At 34.6% G+C, this 22,295-nt stretch overlaps 1 protein-coding gene across 1 annotated transcript in view; it reads right to left on the bottom strand.

The window, feature by feature from the left end:
- Window positions 1-22,295, bottom strand: part of GPR158 (G protein-coupled receptor 158) — a 385,607-nt gene that overhangs the window by 182,868 nt on the left and 180,444 nt on the right. Inside the window, exon 4 of the mRNA XM_004425290.3 lies at window positions 842-944. Coding sequence (XP_004425347.2) covers window positions 842-944 — 103 coding nt within the window. The remainder of the gene's footprint in view (window positions 1-841; window positions 945-22,295) is intronic.

Genomic DNA, 22,295 nt, shown 5'->3' on the forward strand with positions numbered 1-22,295 from the left:
GACCTGTGAATATGATGGGATAGTTTCTCCTTGGATTAGGTCACATTATATATGGCAAAGTGACGGTATACTCACTCCCATGATTGCATTATGTCATATAAGACTCCATCTGAGCCGACTGTGGAGACTCTCTAGCTAGCCTTCAAGAAGTGAGCTGTTATGTTATGAGAGGGTCACATGGCTAGACTTTGAGGTGACTTCTTGTTGCTGAGAGTACACTCAAGCTGACATCTAGCAAGAAAACGGGGACCTCAGGCATAAAGTTGCAAGGAACTGAATTTTGCCAGTGACCTGAATGAGCTCGGAAGATCCTGAGCCTCAGATGAGATCACATCCCAGGTAACACCTGATTTTGGCCTGGCGAGACCCTGAGCAGAGGACCAGGCTAAGTCCTGACTGGAAAGCTAACCAATGAAAACTGTGTGATAATAAATTTGTGTTGCTTTAAGCTGTTAACTTTGTAGTAAATCTTTATGCAGCATAGAAAACTAATATATAAACAAATTTATAAATAAATAAAATAAACAAGCAAAATTAGTTTTAGGAACTTTCTGCAACAATAGTTGCCAATAACTGAATTCCGATTGGTCTTACCCAGTAACCACAATATTTTCAGCCTTTTAAAATTTATTGAAAACTAAAATATCCCTAAAATGAACACACTTTTTTTGTGGTACTCCAGAGTATTATAGATGACAAACCAAAGCAAAAACTTCTTAAGCGATGAAAGAATGCCAAACCAGATTTAACCATGAACTCCAATGAGGTTACAAGAAAATCTGAATAATTATGTAGATATTATGTGTATTCAGATATATGCACAGAAGCAAAGGGCACTTACTCTGAAAGTTGTTCACTGAGAAGACTCGAGGATGATAGAATCCTGCTTTGCAAATGCACTGATAGGCGCCAAGCACGAATCCTAAGCCTTTAATTGGCATACACTATGAAAAAAGAAAAGACAGCAGTATGGTTGATCAGAGTTTATTTCACAGTATAAAGACCCGCAGCTATCCATCATTGCACATGGTAACAGAACGATCACATTTTCCAGAAATAAAATATCCCTTTTTTGAACTTTTATTTTAGGTTTGTTTGCCAACAGACATTTTTTTAGAAGTAGCAAATTGAGTTTCCTTTCTAAATACATGCCCTTACAGCTGCAGTTGCCACATATCTTTAACTCATTCAGTGGCACAGGGAGTAGTTACTAGACATAGTTTTTGCTTTTAATGCCTCAGATATCATCTTATTGCTTTAAGAGATATTTCCAAAGCCTATAAGAATATTTAAAAGTGTTTCTATGCTAAATATTTCTATCAAAGCAAAGGTAGATAGGTAGGTAGACAGAGAGATACATAGAATTTGAGATGTGAAAATTACTTTTATGAGTTAAATATTCAAAAAATTTCATCCTTTAAACAAAATAACACAAATTGACGGAATAAGAAAACAAGTCAACTTTAAAATGCAAATTTAGAAGAGAAATAAAAAGACAAATAATGATCCCAAGGGCTTTTTACCTAAAATCTGTTTCATAGATAAATGTTCCACATGTACATAAAAAGAAGAAAAACAATGATCAGCTTTCCAAATATGTCATACCAATAGACATAATAGACATCTCCCAAAAGCTTAACCTTGGCTTCTGTCAAGGATATCACTTAACTCTAGCAAAATTCAGCTTAACATACTCCATTTCTGCTACATTCAATTATATAAGCATGGAATAACTTCTATAAACATACAAACAGTACATCAGTAGAACAAGGGTGCTTCAAGAATTTAATCAACACAGAAATTTCTATTCTGATATCTCTCTACCAATATCCCAACCCTTTGCCTTTTTGCCATTATAATCTATTAGAGGAGCTTAGAATATAGTGGATTTAAAAGTTATGAAATGTCCCTCTGATACAGAGGCGCTTGAGAGAAAATCCTAAATAATTTAAATAATAATTCCACAATGTAAGCTTCAAGGATTAGTATCAAGATGAATATTACCTATTATGAAAACTCCAGCAAATAGAAAAGTATTTATATATAACATAACAAGAGCTCATACATGTTCTAAATCCACAGAGATATGGCAAAAAAATCTTTGAAAAAGAGCCTCCTAAAAGACCTTCTTGAATATTTTATTTTATTAAGTCCAATTTTCTTCACTCAATACATGATTATATCCAATTATATCTTGCAATTGAAAACATGGTTCTTGACCCAGAACAAATACAAGGGCAGGTAAGTACCAATCAATTCAACTGAGTTGGCAAGTATTTATGAAATAACTACTGTGTACCTAGAGAATTCAGATAGAACCTAAGCAAAACAACAAAAATTACTTATAAAGATCGAGCTATACAATAGGTAAGATTATACTTCTGAACTATATAAATAAAAAGCCAATTATAACATCTACTTTGGAGAAGCACTATTATTATGAAAACAGCATATTATTTGCGGTCAGTCAGAAAATATATATTTGAATTCTGACTTTATAACTTTCTAGCTATGTGAATTCGAGCTGCTCTTAACTTCTCTGAGCTTTAATTTTTTAATTGGTAAGAACAATCAGTCAGTCAGATTCAGGTACAGTTTGAAGAGAGTAGAACCACCAAGATGTCTTAAAGGTTAAATATGGGGTATAAGAGGAAGAGAAGAATAAATGATGACTCCAAGGTTTTGGCCTGAGCAACCTTAAGAATGGAGTTGCCATCAATGAGCTAGGAAAGGCTGCAGGTGGTGTAGATTTGGGAAAAAGAGCAGAAGTTCAGTTTTCCAAATGTTAAATGTGAAGTGACTATTTGATATTTAATTCCGGATATCAAATAGGAAGTGTGATAAAGTAGTATGGAATTTAGGAGAGATGTTGGGGCTGTATAATTTGGGATTCATTTGCATAAAGATGATAGATAAAGCTATGAAATCAGATAAGACTAGATTACTAAGGGAGTGCCTGTAGGCAGTAAAGAAAATAGATCCAAAGTGGTGAGACTTAGACACTCTAGTGCTAAAAGGTTAGGCAGAAAGGAATCAGCAAAAGATACTGAGAAGAGCAATTCAATGTGGTATCATTATTTCATTAACTACATTGTGATACTATGAGCATATCATGTGGAATTTCTTGTGAGTTATATCTATTAAAAATTCATCCAGCAAAGGTTTATCCAGGTAAACTAAGTCTTAGATATTAAGAATACAGTAGTGTACTTTAAATATTCTGTCTCACTGGAATTTAGAGGTTAAAGCTATTCATTAAAACAGCACTAATTCACTGATAATATAACTCAGCACTGCAACAGTGACTCAGCTGAGAATGTTAAATGGTTAAAGCAGATCCGAAAGTTTATTGGAATGAGAATATCTCTTTGCTATAAGATAACTCTAGAGTTGAAAGAAAAATGAAGGTTAAAAAAATTCTAGTTGATTAGATAAATATTGCCAAATATAAAGTCCCTTGAACCTAAAATAAATGCTTCCTAATTTTATTAAAGAAAACACAGCAATACAAATTATTAGTTACCTCAAATTCTTTGTTCTATTCTTAAATTCTCAATGGAAATAAAAAAACATTCAGTCAATTAAATTGGATAAAAGAATATCATCCTTCTACAGTCACTCCAAGACTGTGAGGCCTGCATGAAACCTAATGTGCTGTTGCTTACATACATTTGCCTTGGAGTATACAAGTGATCTCAGCTTATTTCTCTCCTAGTGATTGTAACTTTGCACTCAACTTGCCATACTTTCCTGCTCCATCCACCACCAGCATTCCATACCTACTCTAACTCTGCCACTTCCCGACCAAACTTACACATTTTCAAGATTAGGCAATGAGTTTAGTAGGCAAGTTACTTTTTTAAAAATCTCCATAAGTATGGTGACTATTCAACCTATGTTAACCACATTTGGACTGAGTAGCTGCTTTTTATACTTTTTTCTCCTTAGGGATTTAGAATATAAACATAGATCCTCACTTAATACAGCAAAAAATCTTCAGAATTTTACTGTAACATTCATTTAAGATATTCGTTTTAGATATTCAAGATATTCATTTTTTATATTCAAGTCTAAACCTTTCTCCTTTATCTTCATAGAAGTCCAAGAGGGTGGAAATGGAAACAGCAGCACTTCCTCCTCCAAGAGGGTAGCTGTTCCATGACAGCATTGATAAACATTGACCTTCCTATATTAAGAGTTATAGTACCCCTGCGAGGGAGGTAGCCGCTCACAGATTGGATGCCCTCTTCAATGAACCTTACCAAGCCATCAGCAGAGATTTACGAAGGAGAGCCCTTCAGAACCCACAATCCAAGTCAGGTTCCTAGGAGTAATCCAGATCCAGAAGGGAAGACATGGTGGTCAAGAGTTTAGAGCAAATGGATAGATTACTAGAAATACACAACCTACAAGTCTGAGTAATGATGAAATAAAAAATCTGAACAGATCTATAACCAGTAAGGAGACTGAATCAGTAATCAAAAACCTCCTAACAGAGAAAAGCCCAGGACCAGACAGCCTCACTGGACAATTCTACCAAATATTTAAGAGAAGAATTAACACCAATATTCCTCAAACTCTTCCAAAAAATTGGGGAACACTTCCTAACTCATTTTATGAGGCCAGCATTACCCTGGTGCCAAAGCCAGACAAATATATTACAAGAAAACTACAGACCAATCATCCTGATGAATATTGTTGTGAAAATCTTCAACAAAATAGTAGCAAACCAAATTCAACAGCACATTAAAAGGACTATATACTACGACCAAGTGGGACTTATTCCTGGAATGCAAGAAGGGTTCAACTTACAAAAATCAATGTAGTAAACCACATCGACAGAATGAGGACAAAAACCACATGATCACTTCAATCAATGCAGAAAAAGCATTTGACAAAATTCAACACCCTTTCATGATAAAAACACTCAACAAATTAGGAATAGAACGAAACTATCTCAACATAATAATGGCCATATACGAAAAGCCTATAGCTAATATCATATTGAATGGTAAAAAGCTCAAAGCTTTTCCTCTAAGATCAGTACAAAGGCAAGGATGCCCACTGTCACTTCTATTCAACATAGGACTGAAAGTACTAGCCAGAGGAATTAGACAAGAAAAAGAAATAAAAGGCATCTAAAATGAAAGGAAGAAGTAAATTATTTCTGTTTGCAGATGACATGATCTTATATGTAGAATACCCTAAAGATTCCACATAAAAAAAATAAAATAAACTCTTAGACCTAATAAACATATTAAGCTAAGTTCCAGGATACAAAATCAACAGACAAAATTGGTTGGTTTCTATATATTAACAATAAACAATCTGGAAAGGAAGTTAAAAAAAAATCCCATTTACAATAGCTTCAGAAAGAATAAGGTACTTAGGAATTAACTTAACCAAGGAGGTGAAAGACTTGTAAACTAAAATCTACAACATTGCTGGAAGAAATTAAAGAAGACACAAACAGAGGAAATGATATCCACGTTCATGGATTGGAAGACTTAATATTGTTAAAATGCCCATACTATCTGATGCAATTCCTATTAAAATCCCTAAAAAATATCAATGGCACTTTTTACAGAAATAGAAAAAATAATCCTAAAATTAATATGGAATCTTAAGGACACCAAATAGCCAAAACAATTTTGAAAAGGAAGAACAAAGTTGGAGGTCTCACACCTCCTGATTTCAAAACATATTACAAAGCTTCAGTACAGTTATGTGCCGCATAATGACGTCTTGGTCAACGACGGACCGCATATACGATGGTGGTCCCATAAGATTAGTACAAATAGCCTAGGTGTTGTAGTAGGTCATACCATTTAGGTTTGTGTAAGTACATTCTACGATGTTTGCACAACAATGAAATTGCCTAAGGATGCATTTCTCAGCATATCTCCGTCATTAAGCAATGCATGACTGTAATCAAAACAGTGTGGTATTGGCATAAAGGCAGAAATATAGACCAAGGGAACAAAATAAACAGCCCAGAAATAAACCCTCATGTATAATGGTTAAATGATGTTTGCAAGGATGCAGGACCACACAATGGGGGAAAGGACAATCTCTTTAACAAATGGTGCTAGGAAAACTGGATGTGCACATGCAAAAGAATGAAGTTGGACCCTTACCTTACACCACATACAAAAATTAACTCAAAATGAACTAAAGACCTAAACATAAGGCCTAACACCATAAAACTTCTAGGAAAAAACATAGAGGAAAAACTTCATGACATTGGTTTTGGAAATGATTTAGATATGATACCAAAAGCAAAAAATTGGCAGATGGGACTACATTAAACTTAAAAACTTCTGTGCATCCAAGGAAACAATAAACAGAGTGAAAAGGCAACCTATGGAATGAGAGAAAAGAAAAGATTTGCAAACCATATATCTGATATAAGGGGTTAATATCCAGAATATATAAATAACTCACACAACCAAACAATAACAAAAACAAATAACCTGATTTAAAAATGGGCAAAAGACTTGAATAGACATTTCTCCAAAGAAGATTTACAAATGGGCAACAAGCATATGAAAAGATGCTTAACATCATGAATAATTAGAGAAATGCAAATCAAAACCACAATAAGGTATTACCTTACACCCATTAGGATGGTCACTATCAATAAAACAAAGTAACAAATGTTGGTGAGGATGTGGAGAAATTGGAATCCTGTACAATGTTGGTGGGGATACTAAAATGGTACAGCTGCTATGGAAACAATATGGAGGTGCCTCAAAAAATTAAAAATAGAATAGCCATATGATCTAGTAATCCTACTTCTGAGTACATATCCAAAAGAACTGAAAGCAGGGTCTTGAAAAGATATTTGCACAACTATGTTCATTGCAGCATTATTCACAATAGCCAAGAGGTGAAAGCAACTCCAATGTTCATTGATAGAGGTATAAAGAAAATGTGGTATACACAAACAATGAAATTATTATTCAGCCTTAGAAAAGAAGGAAATCCTGTCACATGCTACAACGTGGATGAACCTTGAGGACATTATGCTAAGTGAAATAAGCCAGTCACAAAAGACAAATACTATATGATTCCACTTATATGTGGTATCTAAAGTAATTAAACTCATAGAAAAAGAAAGTAGTGGTGGTTGCCAGGGACTGAGGGAAAGGGGAAATGAGGAGTTGTTTAATGAGCATAGAGTTTCAGTTTTGCAAGATGAAAAAGTTCTATAGATCTGTTACCCAACAACATGAATATAATTTACACTACTGAACTGTACACTTAAAAATGGTTAAGATGGTAAATTTTGTTGTGTTTTTTACCACAATTAAAAATAAAAAAAGAGTTTAGAGCAAAATGGTCTTTCTTCCTCAACAATGTGTATGTAAACACTACATGTCATAGTGCAATACATAATTGGCATGACTTATAGTTTATCTCAACTCCTGGTAAACCACTGCAGAGTAAGACCTGGCCAGCTGGACAGCCATGAAGATTTTGTACGGAGGTACCACTGAGCAATGGAATGGCTAAAATAAAGGCTAAAATTAGATATGTACAAAGGAAGTGTTTTTCGGCATTGAGTGGAAACTAGGCTTGTGCGTAAAGATCACATTTATATATCATTCTGAAGAAAAATTAATTTGGACTGAAAGGAGGAGGCAAAAAAATACAAATACGTAAAATTTATATAATTCAAAATCCTCAAGAAACCTTTAAATACCTTTTTTTTTTCACTTTGTTTTGGAATCTTCCTAAAATATGAAACATATTCTGGCTGCTCTGAACCGAACACCGTAACAGAATTTAACACTTTCTTCATGAGTCAGAATCATTATTTGAACAACAGGTACTGAACTGTGCTGAAATACACTGATGCCGTCTGGAGCTATTGAAGGTTTATTCTATTTTCTCATACACTAAATAGCCCAGACTGCTGTGTTTTTTGAGTTCTTATGGTTAATTTTTATGTTTGCTTTTTTCTTCTTTATTCTGAGCTCCAGTTGTCATATTTTAATTGTAAAACATGGACTTACTTCTAGAAGTGTCTTTTCCCTTCTCTATTATGGTTATAATTGCCTTTATACCAGATCACCAAGCATGATAAGCAAGAGTAGATGAGATAATAAATTACAACGTAAGAGTAAAAAAGATAATAAATATTTCATATTTACTGAGTGTTTACTATATGCCAGGCACTGTTCTAAGGGCTGCGCAATTGTTAATTCTGTATCACTTCTATTATTATCTCCATCTTAAAGATGAGAAAGTTAAGGCAAAGACTGCTAAAGCAACTTGCCCAAAGCCACACAGCTAGTAACTGGCAGAGCCAGGATTCAACTCCAGGGGTCTGGTCCCAACGAGAGTAACAACTCTCTACTAAGTAAGGGTACAAAGAATTCCATAAACAGGAACAGATGGTAGCGCATGGGCACTTTGGAATCTTTTATGATTGTTCCAAGACGTTTACTTTTCCATTCTTCTTGGTTTCAGGCAATATTTCATACGGATCAGTTGGCTGGATCATTCAGCTTCAAGTAAGTGATGGTTATTAATTTAAAATATATATATATATAAAATATATTTTAAGAAATGCAGTTAATTCCTACACCTGTTACCAATTAAAACAAATAAGCGTCTCCCTTCCTAATGCAGAGTTCTTCAGCTCAGATCTTAGGAAATGAATCTTCCTTTCCGGGCATACAAGTACAGTATCTCTTCTCTACCTGAATTCCTGAAAACAGAAGCCCCTCTGGGTCTAAGGACAATTCTGAATCCACTTCACAGACGCTTAGTCCCAAACTAAACTCAGCCAGCCCAGCAATGGAAACCAGGGGTTTTCATGGCAGTCCGGATTGCCACTTCTTTATCTTCGGTGGCAAAACCATGACTCTGCTCTGCTTTGACAGAAGACTTATCCAATTCCAGAAAGAATTTTCTGCTATATTGAATTTACTAAGCCTTATTCAAAAACCAGATGGCAACACCACAGAGGCATAAAGAAAGATGAAAGGCTTGATACTGGCAAGATGAAATACCGACTGGGTCTTCTTGATTATTTTTAAAAGACAGGAGCTCTCATTTTTCTTTTACTCTTTCTATTTTACTACTGAAGAAATACTGTAAAGTTGAATCTGTTAACCTGGGAGTGGGTTTTGGGGGACTTAGTACTAAAACAGGTTAATCATATGAACATTCAGTGGGTCTTCTCCACAACCATTTGCAAGTTTATTAAAACAAAAGGGAAACAATCAAATAGAGGAAATCTAAAGGGCCTCCAGGCAATTCTAGGGTACACATCACCCACATATTTCGTCAAACAATCTTCCAGGAAAACAAGAACTCATGAATAACAAATAATGCAGTATTTCACCAGGGAGAAAAAGAACTACAGTTTGTCTCTATTATTCATTAGCTGCCAGAACCTGGTTTAAAAAGCATGATGGACTGGGGCAGGGTGGGGGATGAGGTGTGAGGGAATGTTTTCTTTTACGATATAGTTAAAATTTTAAAAGAAATAATTTTCTATTATTAATTTTTGAAACGTTCTTTTCACATTCAGTGGAGCCAGCTCTCACAAAACAAGGCTAAAGGATGGCAATGCAGCATCTAGCCCAGACACATCACAAGTCTGCAAACTTCACACTGACACACAGCAAGATGCTCTGTGGGGGTTGAAACTGATGCAGGATTATATCTCACTGAGCGAGCAAGCCCATTTTTCTAGACCCCCCTACAGAAATAGCTCTAAAGGCTTGATAATATAAGTTCTTAATAATCTCAACACTTTTAAAAAATAAAACACTCCACTAAACCACAAACTCACTATAATGCATCAGCGCCCTGCCTGTGATACCTGTGTTTCCTGTGGTCACAGTTCATAAGCACTGGGGACTTCCTTTTCATTCTTGACTTCATTTAGCTCTTGTCTACTGAGCCCCATTGTACACTATCTGCTGCAGCAACAAAGAGGAACAAAGTCATGGTCTAGTTCTCAGAGAGCTTACAACCCATAAGCACAAAAGCAAAATCAGAGCTGCTATAGGGTGCTCTACCTTGGTCATGGCTAAGGGGCCTCACGTTATATTTGTTTGTTCTTGAGCAGTCCATTTTAGACATTTTACTAGAATCGATTGTTAAAATACAAATTGCTGTACTAAGAACAGAAATTAATAAAGGAATATATCTAATATGATTTCAACTCTATAAAATTCAAAAACATATAAAACTTTTATAAAGTACTATTTAAGGATATATACATACTGAAATTATAAATAATAGAAGTGATAACAAAATTCAGGATAACGGTTACCTTTTAGTGAGGCATATGGGTATAGGATGAGGGAGCACACAGGGGGTTTCCTCAGGTACTGGTAACAATCTATTTTTTAACCTGGATAGTGAGTACAGTCTTCTTCCCTGCAATATCTTCAACTCCTAGAACAGTGCCTAGCATATAGTAGGTACTCAACAAACATTATTGAAATGAAAGAAGGAAGGAACTGACTTTAGCTTCTGGCTATGATACATTACCTTGTAGCAGGCTGAAGTTCCCACCAAAAACAATTAGAACATCTGGATAAAATGAAAGAAAGGAAGGAAGGAAGGAACCTACTTACCTATGTGGAGGCACTGCCAATGGAGCCAAAACTGAGGGGCCAAGATTGCAGACAGAAGGAAAAGCATTGATGCTCTGTGTTCTGCATCTCTCTATCAAACTGTATTTGATGATATGAGGCATTGGTGTAAAACTGAGAATCCAGACAAATGGAAGGTGGTAAAAGGTAGAGAAGTCAGCAAAGTTTTGGTAATCTCACAGGCCTGAGAAGAAAAAAGTCAACTTGGGGGCTGAAAAAATCCTCAAGCCTTAAGGACAAAATACCAGAGAGAATGAAGTGCGAAGAAACAAGACAGAACCTCAAAAATTTTTGTTGAATTCTTAAGCTGTCTAGAATGAAGGTCAAAGAAGCTGAAAAGAAACAGAGTTGAGGTTTTGGCAGTATCACAGAAGTTATCCTAATTGGAATTTAGGACCTTCCAAGGATGAAGGGCCCTAGTAAACATCCAACATTCTCAATGAGCCCCCTAGAGTGCTATCCCCTAGAAGTATGAGTGGATAAGGAGTAGTCTGAGCCTTTCAGAGACTTCTGTCCATCTTTGGGACAGATCAAGCATTGGTTGGAGTAGGGTGATCTGTCCCTATCTAGTTACTTATCAGAGACAGGGTAAAGCCTCTCTGGAAGAAGACAGTGCATCCAGAACCACTATAACAACGCAATGTCTGGCATTCACTCTTAAATTACCAAGCACACCAAGAAAAAAAAAAACAGATGCTATAAACAGATCCACAAATGACCAGGTACTCAAGTTATTGACACATATTTTTAAATAACTATAATCAATGTCCAAAAAGTAGAGGACAACAATATAAAATCTCCCCAGAGAACTAGAAGCTATTTTTTAGAAAAAGAATAAAATAGATATTCTGGAATTAAAAAAACCAAGATTGGACACCAGAGAAGAAAGCATAAGCTAACTAGATGATAGATTAGCAGAAAATATCAAGTCTGAAGCTTGAAAAATAAATTGAATGGAAATATAGAAAAGAGCACAAAGGACATAGAGATCATAGAAAAGGGATCTAATATACATATATTTGGAGTCACATAAAGGGAAAAGACAGAAGCAATTTTAGATGAAAGATATCTAGCTACCAATTCAAGAAGTGCTATACACCCCAAAGTAGATAAAAAACACATCACAGCCTAACTGGAAAACCAAACACACACAAAAAAGTCTTACAATAGCTAGAGGGAAAAAAAGATCACACTTACAAATGAATAGCAACAAGTTTGACAACTGTCTTCAAAACAGAAATAACAGAAACCAGAAAATAATGGAACGTCATCATTAAAGTGTTAAAGGGGAGGAGACTAGAATTGTCTTCCATGAGAACATATCCCTTCAAATGTGAAACAAATAAAGGTATTTCAAGTCAAACAAAACCTGAAAAAATTCCTCATCACTAGACCTATGATAAAAGAAATGTTAAAGGCAATCTCAAGCAGAAGGAAAATTATGCCAGACAGAAGCACAAAAATGCAGGATAGAATGAATAGCAATGGAAAGTAAATATGTGGGTAAATCTAAATTAATACAGATGGTACAAGACAGTAATAGTAATAATAATGTCTCATGGGCTTTAAGATATATACTGAATTAAAATGCAATGCACAAGGTGGGGTGTGGGGGAAGGTAAATGCAGTTAAAACATGCTGATATACTATTTGGTCTGAGAAAGGTAAATAGAATAACTTATATTAGTCTGTAATAAGCTAAGGATACATGTTGTAATCCACAGAATAACTACTAAAAGTATAGAAAAATAAATAACAGGCAAAGGGAAAGAAAAGTGAAATAATAATAAAAAGAAATACTAGACTAAAGCCAAATAAGGCAAGACAGATAGAAAAAAATATTAAGATGATATATATGAATAAAATAAGGAAGGAAAATAGGAAAGCAGCAGGCTATCTGATTTCTAACAGTGATTTCTTTTAAAAATTGCAAACATTGTTATGTGGTCTTTCCAGCGATGATTAGAAAGCAATTTCTATATTAAGGCCATTAAATTTATATGATGTATGCTTTCACTTTTATAAAACAACAAAACAGGCAACTTAATGTATGAAATCAGGATAGTCATTGCCTTTGAAATGGTGTGGGTGGCTTAATGATTGGAAGAGAGCAAAAATGGACTTTTTTGCTGGTAATATTCTCTTTTGCTATCTAAGTGCTTGTTAAGCAGGTATGGTCATTTTGTGCACTACTCTACATCAAAAAAGCTTTTGAAAATGACCAAGTACCACTATGAGAAGTCACTTCACACCCACTAGGATGGCTAAAATAAAAAAGGCAAATAGTAACAGGTGTTGGTGAGGATGCAGAGAAATTGGAACACTCATACATTGCTAGAGGGATTGTAAAATGATACAACCACTTTAGAAAACAACTTATTGTTTCCTTTAAATTTTAAACATAGTTAACATATGACCCAACAATTCCACTCCTAGGCTTATACCCAAGAGACTTGAAAACATATGTCCACACAAAAATGTTCATAGCAGCATTATTCATAATAGCCAAAAAATGGAAACAAATCAAATGTCCATCAGCTGAAGAATGGATAAATAAAATGTGGCCTATCCATATAATTGAATATTATTTGGCAATAAAAAGGAATGGAGTACTGATACATGCTACAACATGAATGGATCTTGAAGAAAGTATACTAAGTTAAAGAAGCCAGTCACAGAAGACCACATATTGTGTGATTCATTTATATAAAGTGTCCAAAGAAGGTAAATGCATAGAGATAGAAAGTAGAATGGTAGTTGTCAAGTGTTGCGGAGAGGTAAGAATAAGTACAGGGTTTCTTTGTGGATTGACAAAGATGCTCTGAAATTAGACAATTTATGGTTGTACAACTCCGAATATACTAAAAACCAGTGAACTGTACACTTTAAAAGGATGAATTTTATAGTATCTGAATTATATTTCAATAAAGCTATTATAAAAAGAATAACCAAGCATACAAAAGACAAGACACTTCCTTGAAAACTGGGGAAATGCAGGCAGTAGAAACAAACACACATGGCATGTAGATAAGGGAGCTATACAACTCAAACATTTTTCATAATGCTTTGTGGTAGTCATCTTGGGCAGCTATAATAAAATACCATAGATGGGGTGGCTTAAACATAGACATTTATTTCTCACACTTCTAGAGGCTGGGGAGTCCAAGATCAAGGTGCTGACAGATTCAGTTCCAAGTGAAAGCCCTCCAGATGGCTGTCTGCTTGCTGTGTCCTCACAGTGGAGAGAGAGAAAGCCCTGGTCTCTTTTCCTCTTCTTATAAGGACACTAATCCCATTATGGGGCCCTACCCTCATGACCTCATCTATACCTAATTACCTTCCAAAGACCCTGTCTTCAAATATCATCATATTGGGGGTTAGGGCTTCAACATATGAACTTTGGGGGGACACAAACATTCCGTCCATAACATGCTTAATGTGTACAAGAACATAAAAAGGCAAGATTGATAACGTTGGCAGGCAATGGCAAAAAATAAAAAGAATCAAATGGATTTCAATAAATGAAAAATTGTAACTTTAATTAAGAACTAAATCAATAGATTAAACATCCATTGGACACAGATGAAGAAGTAGCAACCTAGAAGTTAGATCATAAAAAATGTCTAGAATTAAATGAAGTTAGATCATAAAAAATGTCTAGAATTAAACAAGGAGGGACAAAATAATGGACAATACAGAAAAGAACACAGGAAAAATAGGGAACATAGTCAAAGTATCTAACATACATGTAATTGAAGATCCAGAGGGGAGTTGAGAGAGACAATGGAGCAAAAGTACCATTTTAAAAGATAATGGTTGAAAGATATTGAGTTCATGTTCAAGATGCACTACACACCCTAAGTTGGATTAACACAAGAAAATTAACATCTAGACATATCAAATGAAAGATAATCCTACATGCTGGTTTCATATATGTATAATATATAATATACATCATATATAATTCAAATATATTCAATATAAATATATATAAAATTCAAAAAATAATGTTAAGATTTACAGCTGACTTCTCAACACAAAGAAAACAAGGTGACAATGGATTGGCTATAAAAATTGCAGAAGGAAAATAACTGCTAATCTAGAATTTATACACAGTGAAAATATCCTTCAAAAATAAAAGTGAAATAAAGATATTTTCAGAAAGCCAGAATCTGAAATAGTTTTTAAGCAGCAGACCACTACTACATAAAATGCTAGGGAGTGTTTACTAGGCAGAAAGAAAATGATCTCAAATGAAAGCTTGAAGACGAAGAAAGGAATCAAAAGCCATAGAAAGGATAAAATTGTGGATTCATCTAAATTAATATTTACTATTTAAATCACTGATATAATTATGTATGTATTGTTAGGGATACCTCTAAGAGAAGAACAAGAGACTGTAAAATGCAAAAGCTAATACTAGTGATGAGAAATGACAGAAAAGACAGAAGAGGAAAGACAACTAGAAATCAATTAGCAAAACTGTATACACAAAGTCAAAGTCAAATTTATTGTTAATTATATTAAGCAAAAATAAACTAAACTCTAATTTAAAAATTTTCAGTGAAGACAATGGTTGTGTCCCCCTAAAATTCATATGTTAAAGTCCTAACTTTCAGTATTTGCAGACTGGGCCTTTATGAAGCAATTAAGGTTAACTAAAATCATAAGAGTGAGGCCCTGACAGATTTGGGTTCTTGGAAGAAGAGACATAAGAGAAGTTCTGCTGTCTCTCCACGTGCACATTCTGAGGAAAGGCCATGTGAGGATATAGTGAGAAGGCAGTAGTCAACAAGTCAGGAAGAGAGCCCTCAACAGAAACCAAATGTTCTGGCACCTTGATCTTGGACTTCTGGCCTCAGAACCATGAGAAATATATTTTATTATGGCAGCCCTAGCAAGCTAACACAGATTTTGGTACTGGGAGTGGGATGCTGCTAGAAAAATACCTAAAAGCGTGGAAGCAGTAATCAGTAGAGGCTGGAGGAGTTTTGAGGTGCGGACTAGAAAATGCCTAGATTGCCACGAAGGGACTGTTGGTGAAGGCTCAGAAAGAAAAAGGTAGTGATAGAGAGAAAGCCTCCATCTTCTTAGAGAATACATAAATAATCATGAACAGAATGCTGGTAGATACATGAATGCTAAAGGCCATTCTGGTGAGGTCTCAGATGGAAATGAGAAACACTACTGGAAACTGGAGGAAAGGTGATCCTTGCTATGAAGTGGCAAAGAAACTGGCTGAATTTTTTCCTAGGAAGATAGAACTTGCGAGCCATGAAATTGGATATTTAGCTAAAGAATTTCTAAGTAAACGTTGAAGGTGCAGTCTGGGTCATCCTGACCGCTTATAGTAAAGTGTGAGAGGAGAGAGATGAATTGAAGAAGGAATTGTCAAGTAAAAAGGAACCAGAACCTAGGACTTGGGAAATTCTCATCCTGTCTATATTACAAAAAAATGAGAAAGTGTGTTTGAAAGAGAATACCAAGAGTGTGGCTGCACTTTCACTCAATAACGAGATTATGGGATTATATGAACAGAAATACTGCCAGTTTAAAATGAAGGGGATGGAGACAGGACAAAGTGAAAGAAGGCTGTCAGACTTCTTAGATTCAACAGGACAGGAGATAGAGCTATGCCTTATCCTTCAAGAGAAGGGAAGAATATCCCCAAAGGCATTTCAAAGATTATCAAGGCTGCCACTCCCACCACAGGCCCAGGGCACAGGTTCCTCCTTGGTTTCAAAGGGTGAGTCTACCTCTTCGGTAGTCCCTGGCCAAGATGCTCCCACCCAGTGCCCCAGTGTGGGAACACCATCAGAGACAGCCATGTGGGTGAGGCCCTGGCAGAGAGTTGAAGGCAAAGCCACCATGGGGGTGATGCTGTCATCCCAGTGGATCTGGAGGGCAGAGTATCAAACCAGAGGACTGTTCTTGAGCCTGAAGATCTAATGGAATTTGCCTTGCTAAACTTTGGACTTGTATGGGATCTGTCATCCCTTTCTTCCTTCTGATTTCTCCCTTGCAGAAAAGGAATGAATGTCTGTCCTATCCCTGTCCCACCACTGTAGAAAGTCTTCAGAAAGGGAGACTGAAGAATATGTTGATTAACCCAAAAGAAGACACATAAGTAAGAAAAAGAAATGTAAAACAGATGGTAGATTCAAATCCAAACTATAGCAATAATTATAATATATATACCTGAAATACATACTTTAAATAAAACATTAAGATTGTCAAATTGGATTAAACAAACTCAAAAAGCTGCTAACAAGAGATATATTTTAAATATAAGGACACAGAAATATTCTAAATAAAAGGATAGAAATATATTATCTTATTTGAGGATCCACCAGAGCAAATCCTGGAACAAGGATTTGAATACACAGTTTATTTAGGAGGTAATTCCATGAAACTGGAGAAAGGGAGTAATGGAGACAGGAAAAGGAAGAGAGAATCAAATAAACGATGCTTCATCAAGAGAATTGCTGGGGCCGGCCCCATGGTGTAGAGGTTAAAGGCGTGCACTCTGCTGCGGCCCCCTGGGTTCGGATCCCAGGCGCACACCAATGCACTGCTTGTCAAGCCATGCTGTGGTGGCGTCCCATATAAAGTGGAGGAAGATGGGCACCGATGTTAGCCCAGAGCCAGTCTTCCTCAGCAAAAAGAGGAGGATTGGCAGACGTTAGCTCGGGGCTGATATTCCTCACAAAACAAAAAAAAAGAGAGCTGCTATTCTAGTAACTGGGACTTAATTAGGGAATTCTGGAAGTCACTTTAGAATAAGAGCTAAACTACCTAAATCTGAGCTCAGAGCTATCCCATCTGACTGGTTAAAGGCTGTTTTCAAGGACATTAATTCTTTGGCACTTGAACTTTCCATAGTCCAACCAACAGAGACAGTCCTCAGGCAATTGGAAATCCTGCCTGTGCACTATAATCAACGGAAAGACCCGAAGGAATATGGGTGGGGCCTTGGCACATATGCAAAGAATACACCATGCAAACATATACCAAAGAAAGCTTGTGTAACTATACTAATATTAGACAAAGAAGTTTTTAAGGCATATGTATTACCATAGATGAAAAGAGACATTCATAATAATAAAGATGTCAATCTCTCAGGAATATATCGCAATCCAAATTTATCTGTATCTTAAAATATAGCTTTAAAATATATAAAGTAATAAATGAAAGATGAGAGACCTCTTCATACACAAAAAACCTACCTTACTGAGAGAACTTAAAGACAGTATAAATAAATAGAAGGATACACCCATGTTCCCGGATTGAAAGACTAATTATTGCCAAGAAGTCCAATCTCCACAAATTTATCTATGGATATAATGCACTTCCAAGTTGACAAGCTGATACCAAATTTTATATGGAAATTTATATGAAAATGCAAAGGCCCAAGAATAATAAAGAGAACCTGAAGAACAACAAAACGAAGAATTACTCTGTAGGTTATCAAGACTTTTTGTAAAGTAACAGTAATTATAACAACATGGTATTGGCACAAGTCAAGAAAAATTGTACAGAGGTCCAAAATAGAAAGCCTAGAAACAAATCCAAGGACATGATTTATGACAAAGGTGGCTCCACAGAGCAGTAGGGGAAAGAAGAGTCTTTTCAATAAGTGGTGCTGGATCCTTTGGATATTCATATGTAGAAATATCAGAGTTCCTCCTACTCCCCAGCATATATAAAAATAAATTCTGGCTTAATTATAGATCTAAATATGCAACATAAAACAAGCTTCTAAAATATATCATAGAGGAACATCTCCATGATTTAGGGGTAATATTAAATATAAAGAAATACATTGAAATTAAAAACCACTTTTGATCAATAGATACAATTTATAAAGTAAAAAAGTCAAATTGCAGAAAGGAGTTGCAAAGTTGCAACATATATCATAGAAAAGAGTTCATATCTAGGATATAAAAGTACACTTATACATCAATAAGAAAAAAATAGACATTCCAATGTAAAATTTAGTAAAAGTCTGAATAGAACATCACAATGGTTCATAAACAGATAAAAAGTTTCCAACTTCATTAGTCATCAGAGAACAGCAAATTTAAAATAGCCAATACATATGCAACAAAATGGTTAAAACTTAATAAGCTGACAATCTGTGTTAGTGAGAATATGGAATAAGAAGAACCCTCATATAGTGTTGGCAGACATACAAATTGATACAATCACTTTGGAAACGAATTTGGCATTACCTACTAAATTTGAAAATAACATACCCTATTATCCAGATATTTCAATCCTACGTATATACCCAACTGAAACATATGCAAATATGCTCCAATAGACATGCAAAAATAGCTGCACTGTTTGCAATTGTCCCAAACTGTTCAAAAGCCAAATGTTCATCTAAAGTAGAATGAAGAAATAAATTGTGTTTTATTTATACAATACTATACAACAATGAAAAGAAACACCAGTGCTATATGCAACAACATGGATGAATCACTCAATGTTGAATAAAATAAGTCACATATGCTGCATTATTCTATTTATATAATGTTTAAAAAGAGAGAAATGCAATATGTAGTGTTAGAAAACAGGATATTTGTTAATTTGAGGGAATAGTGAGGAGGAAGTGAGGGGTGGGGACACAAGAAGGCCTTCTAGAGTACTGGTAATATTTTTTCTCTTGAGCTGAGTGGTACTTACATAGGTATGTTCCCTTTGTGACAATTCATTGCATTGTATACTTATGATTCTGTACTTTTAAGTAATGTTTTTTATTTCAATAAAAATTATAAAATTAATATTATGACACACTTCTGCCTCCTCCCTCAAATCTTTTAGTTCCCTTCACTTTCAGCTATCATAGAAATTCCATTTTTGTATTATTCTGATTTATTTGAAAAAAATCAGAACATTTCATCCATTCCATTTTGGCTGATAAGGGATCTATGTACCGATATTGAAGGAAGAAGCCTCAGGTCACTAAAAGTAATTATATACAAAAAATTATGTAAAACTTAGAATGTGTTTGCATGCACTCAGTACTTGGCTGACTCTCAAGTATTTAGAATCTGAATGTACATTTGCATTTCCCCAGTGAAATTTTAGAGGGTTTTTCAATAGTAATTAGCAAATCAGCTAAAGAATAAAGGGCATAGAGCTAAACCAAAAGCCAGGAACTACACTGCCTATTAAATGCTAAATCAAAACTAAATGCTATATTCTCAAGCACAATTGAGCTCTTTTTTTATTATGGGGAAAAATAAAATATTATTTATCACTCACAAAGAAAATCATTTTAATTGGTATAATTGCTATCATTCTCAGCTGAAAAACAAACAAGATAACAAGATTTTTTAAACAATTTATCTTATTCTAGAAAAAATTTCAACATGCATAAATGTCCTTACTTCATCATTGAACCAAAAATTTTTTTTTATCGGACAAATTTTAAGTAAATATTTAATATATAAAAATGTTTTCAAGTACTTTAGGAATACACACTTTTACACAGACCGTTAAAATACTGGTTATAAACCTTCTTTACTTTATCATTCAAGCAGGCCGTTCTAAGTAATCTCTATGGCATAACATTCAAATTGAAGAGATACAAAAAGAAATGATCCCTCTCCCCACAAAATACCCATGATTCAACTATATGCTGTACACAAGAAGCATATTTTAGATTCAAACATAAGTAGGGTGAAAGCAAAAGGGCAGAAAAAAATATACTATGAATTCAGCAAGCAAAAGAGAACTGGCATGGCTGTACTAATATCAGATACTATATAATTTAAAACAAAAATTGGTACTAGAGACAAAGAAGGACAATTTATAAGGATAAAAAGGTCAATCCAACAAGATGATTTAATAATTATCAACATGTATGCACCTAAAAACAAAGTCCCAAGATACATGAAGCAAAAACTGACAAAATAGAAGGGAGAAATAGAAAATTCAACACTAGTAGGAGACTTCAATACCCCACTTTCAAAAATGAATAGAATAACTAGATAGAAGATCAAAAGAATCAACCAGATCTAACAGCTTAGATCAGCTAGAAAACACTCCATCCAACAATAGCAGAATATACATTCTTCTCAAGTGCACATGGAACATTCTCCATGATAAACCATATGTTAGGCCATAAACAAGTCTAAATAAATTAAAATAACTGAAATTATAGAAAATATGTTCTCTGACAAAAACACAATGAAATAAAAAACCAATAACACAAAAAAATTTGGAAATTCACAAATATGTGGAATTTAAACAACATATTCTTAAATAAACAATGAGTTAAAGAAAATATCACAAAGAAGGTACTTTAAAATGAATAAAAATGAAAACACAGCATACCAAAACTTAGAGGATATACCCAGGGCAGTGTATAGAGGAAAATTTATAGCTATAAATGCCTATATTAAAAATTAAGATTTAAGGGGCCGGCCCAGTGGTGAAGTGCACACACTCTGCTTCAGCAGCCCGAGGTTCACAGGTTCAGACCCTCGGGATGCACCAACACACCGCTTGTCAAGCCATGCTGTGGCGGCATCCCATATAAAGTGGAGGAAGATGGGCATGGATGTTGCCTCAGGGCCAATCTTCCTCAGCAAAAAAAAAAAAAAAAAAAGAAGAAGTTTTAAAATTAATAACCTAAATTTCTAAATTAAGAAACTAGAAAAGAAGAGGAAATTAAACAGAAAACAAATAGAAGGAAGAAAATAATAAATATTAGACTGGAAATAAATGAGAGAAATTTTCTAAAAATAGAAAAAAATCAACAAAACTAAAAGTTGGGTCTTTGAAAAGATCAACAAAATTGACAAACCATTAGCCATACTGACCAAGATTGACCAAGAAAAAAAAAAGAGAATACTGAAACTACTAAAATCAAGAATGAAAGAGAAAACATTACTATCAACCTTACAGAAATAAAAAGGATTATAAGGGAAGACGATGAACAAGTGTACACCAACAAATTAAAAAGTCTAAATGAAATGGAAAAATTCCTAGAAAGATAAGAGCTACTAAAATTGACACAAAAAGAAATAGAAAATCTAAATAGACCTATGAAAAATAAAGAGATTTAATTAATAATCAAAAAGACTACTCACAATGAAAAGTACAGGCCTTTACTGGTAAATGCCAGTAAAGACGGCTTTACCGATAAATTTTACCAAATTTTTAGAGAAGAATAAACACCAATCCTTCACAAACTCCTCTAACCATAGGAAAGAACACTTCTAAACTCATTTTATGAGGCCAAAATGATACCAAAATCAAAGACAACACAAGAAAAGAAAAACACAGACCAATATTTCTTAGTATACAGATATAACAGTCTTCAAGAAAATACTACCAAATTAAATGCAGCAAATATAAAAAGGAGAATATACCATGATTATTTGTGATTTATACCAGGAATGCAAGGTTGGTTCAACTTATGAAAATCAATGTAATGTACCACAGTAATAGAATAAAGACAAATACCACATGATCATATCAATAAATATAGAAAAAAATTGGCAAAATGAAATGTCATGATAAAAACAAAAAACAAACTAGGAATATAAAGGAATTCCCTCAATCTGATAAAGGGTATCTACAAGAAACCCACATCATTCTGAATGGCTAAAGACTGAAAGCTTTCCACTTAGATTAGGAACATACCACTTTCATTCAACATTG

Source organism: Ceratotherium simum, chromosome 32, assembly GCF_057802395.1.
Source record: "Ceratotherium simum simum isolate JZ-2026a chromosome 32, ASM5780239v1, whole genome shotgun sequence".
Lineage (NCBI taxonomy): Eukaryota > Metazoa > Chordata > Mammalia > Perissodactyla > Rhinocerotidae > Ceratotherium > Ceratotherium simum.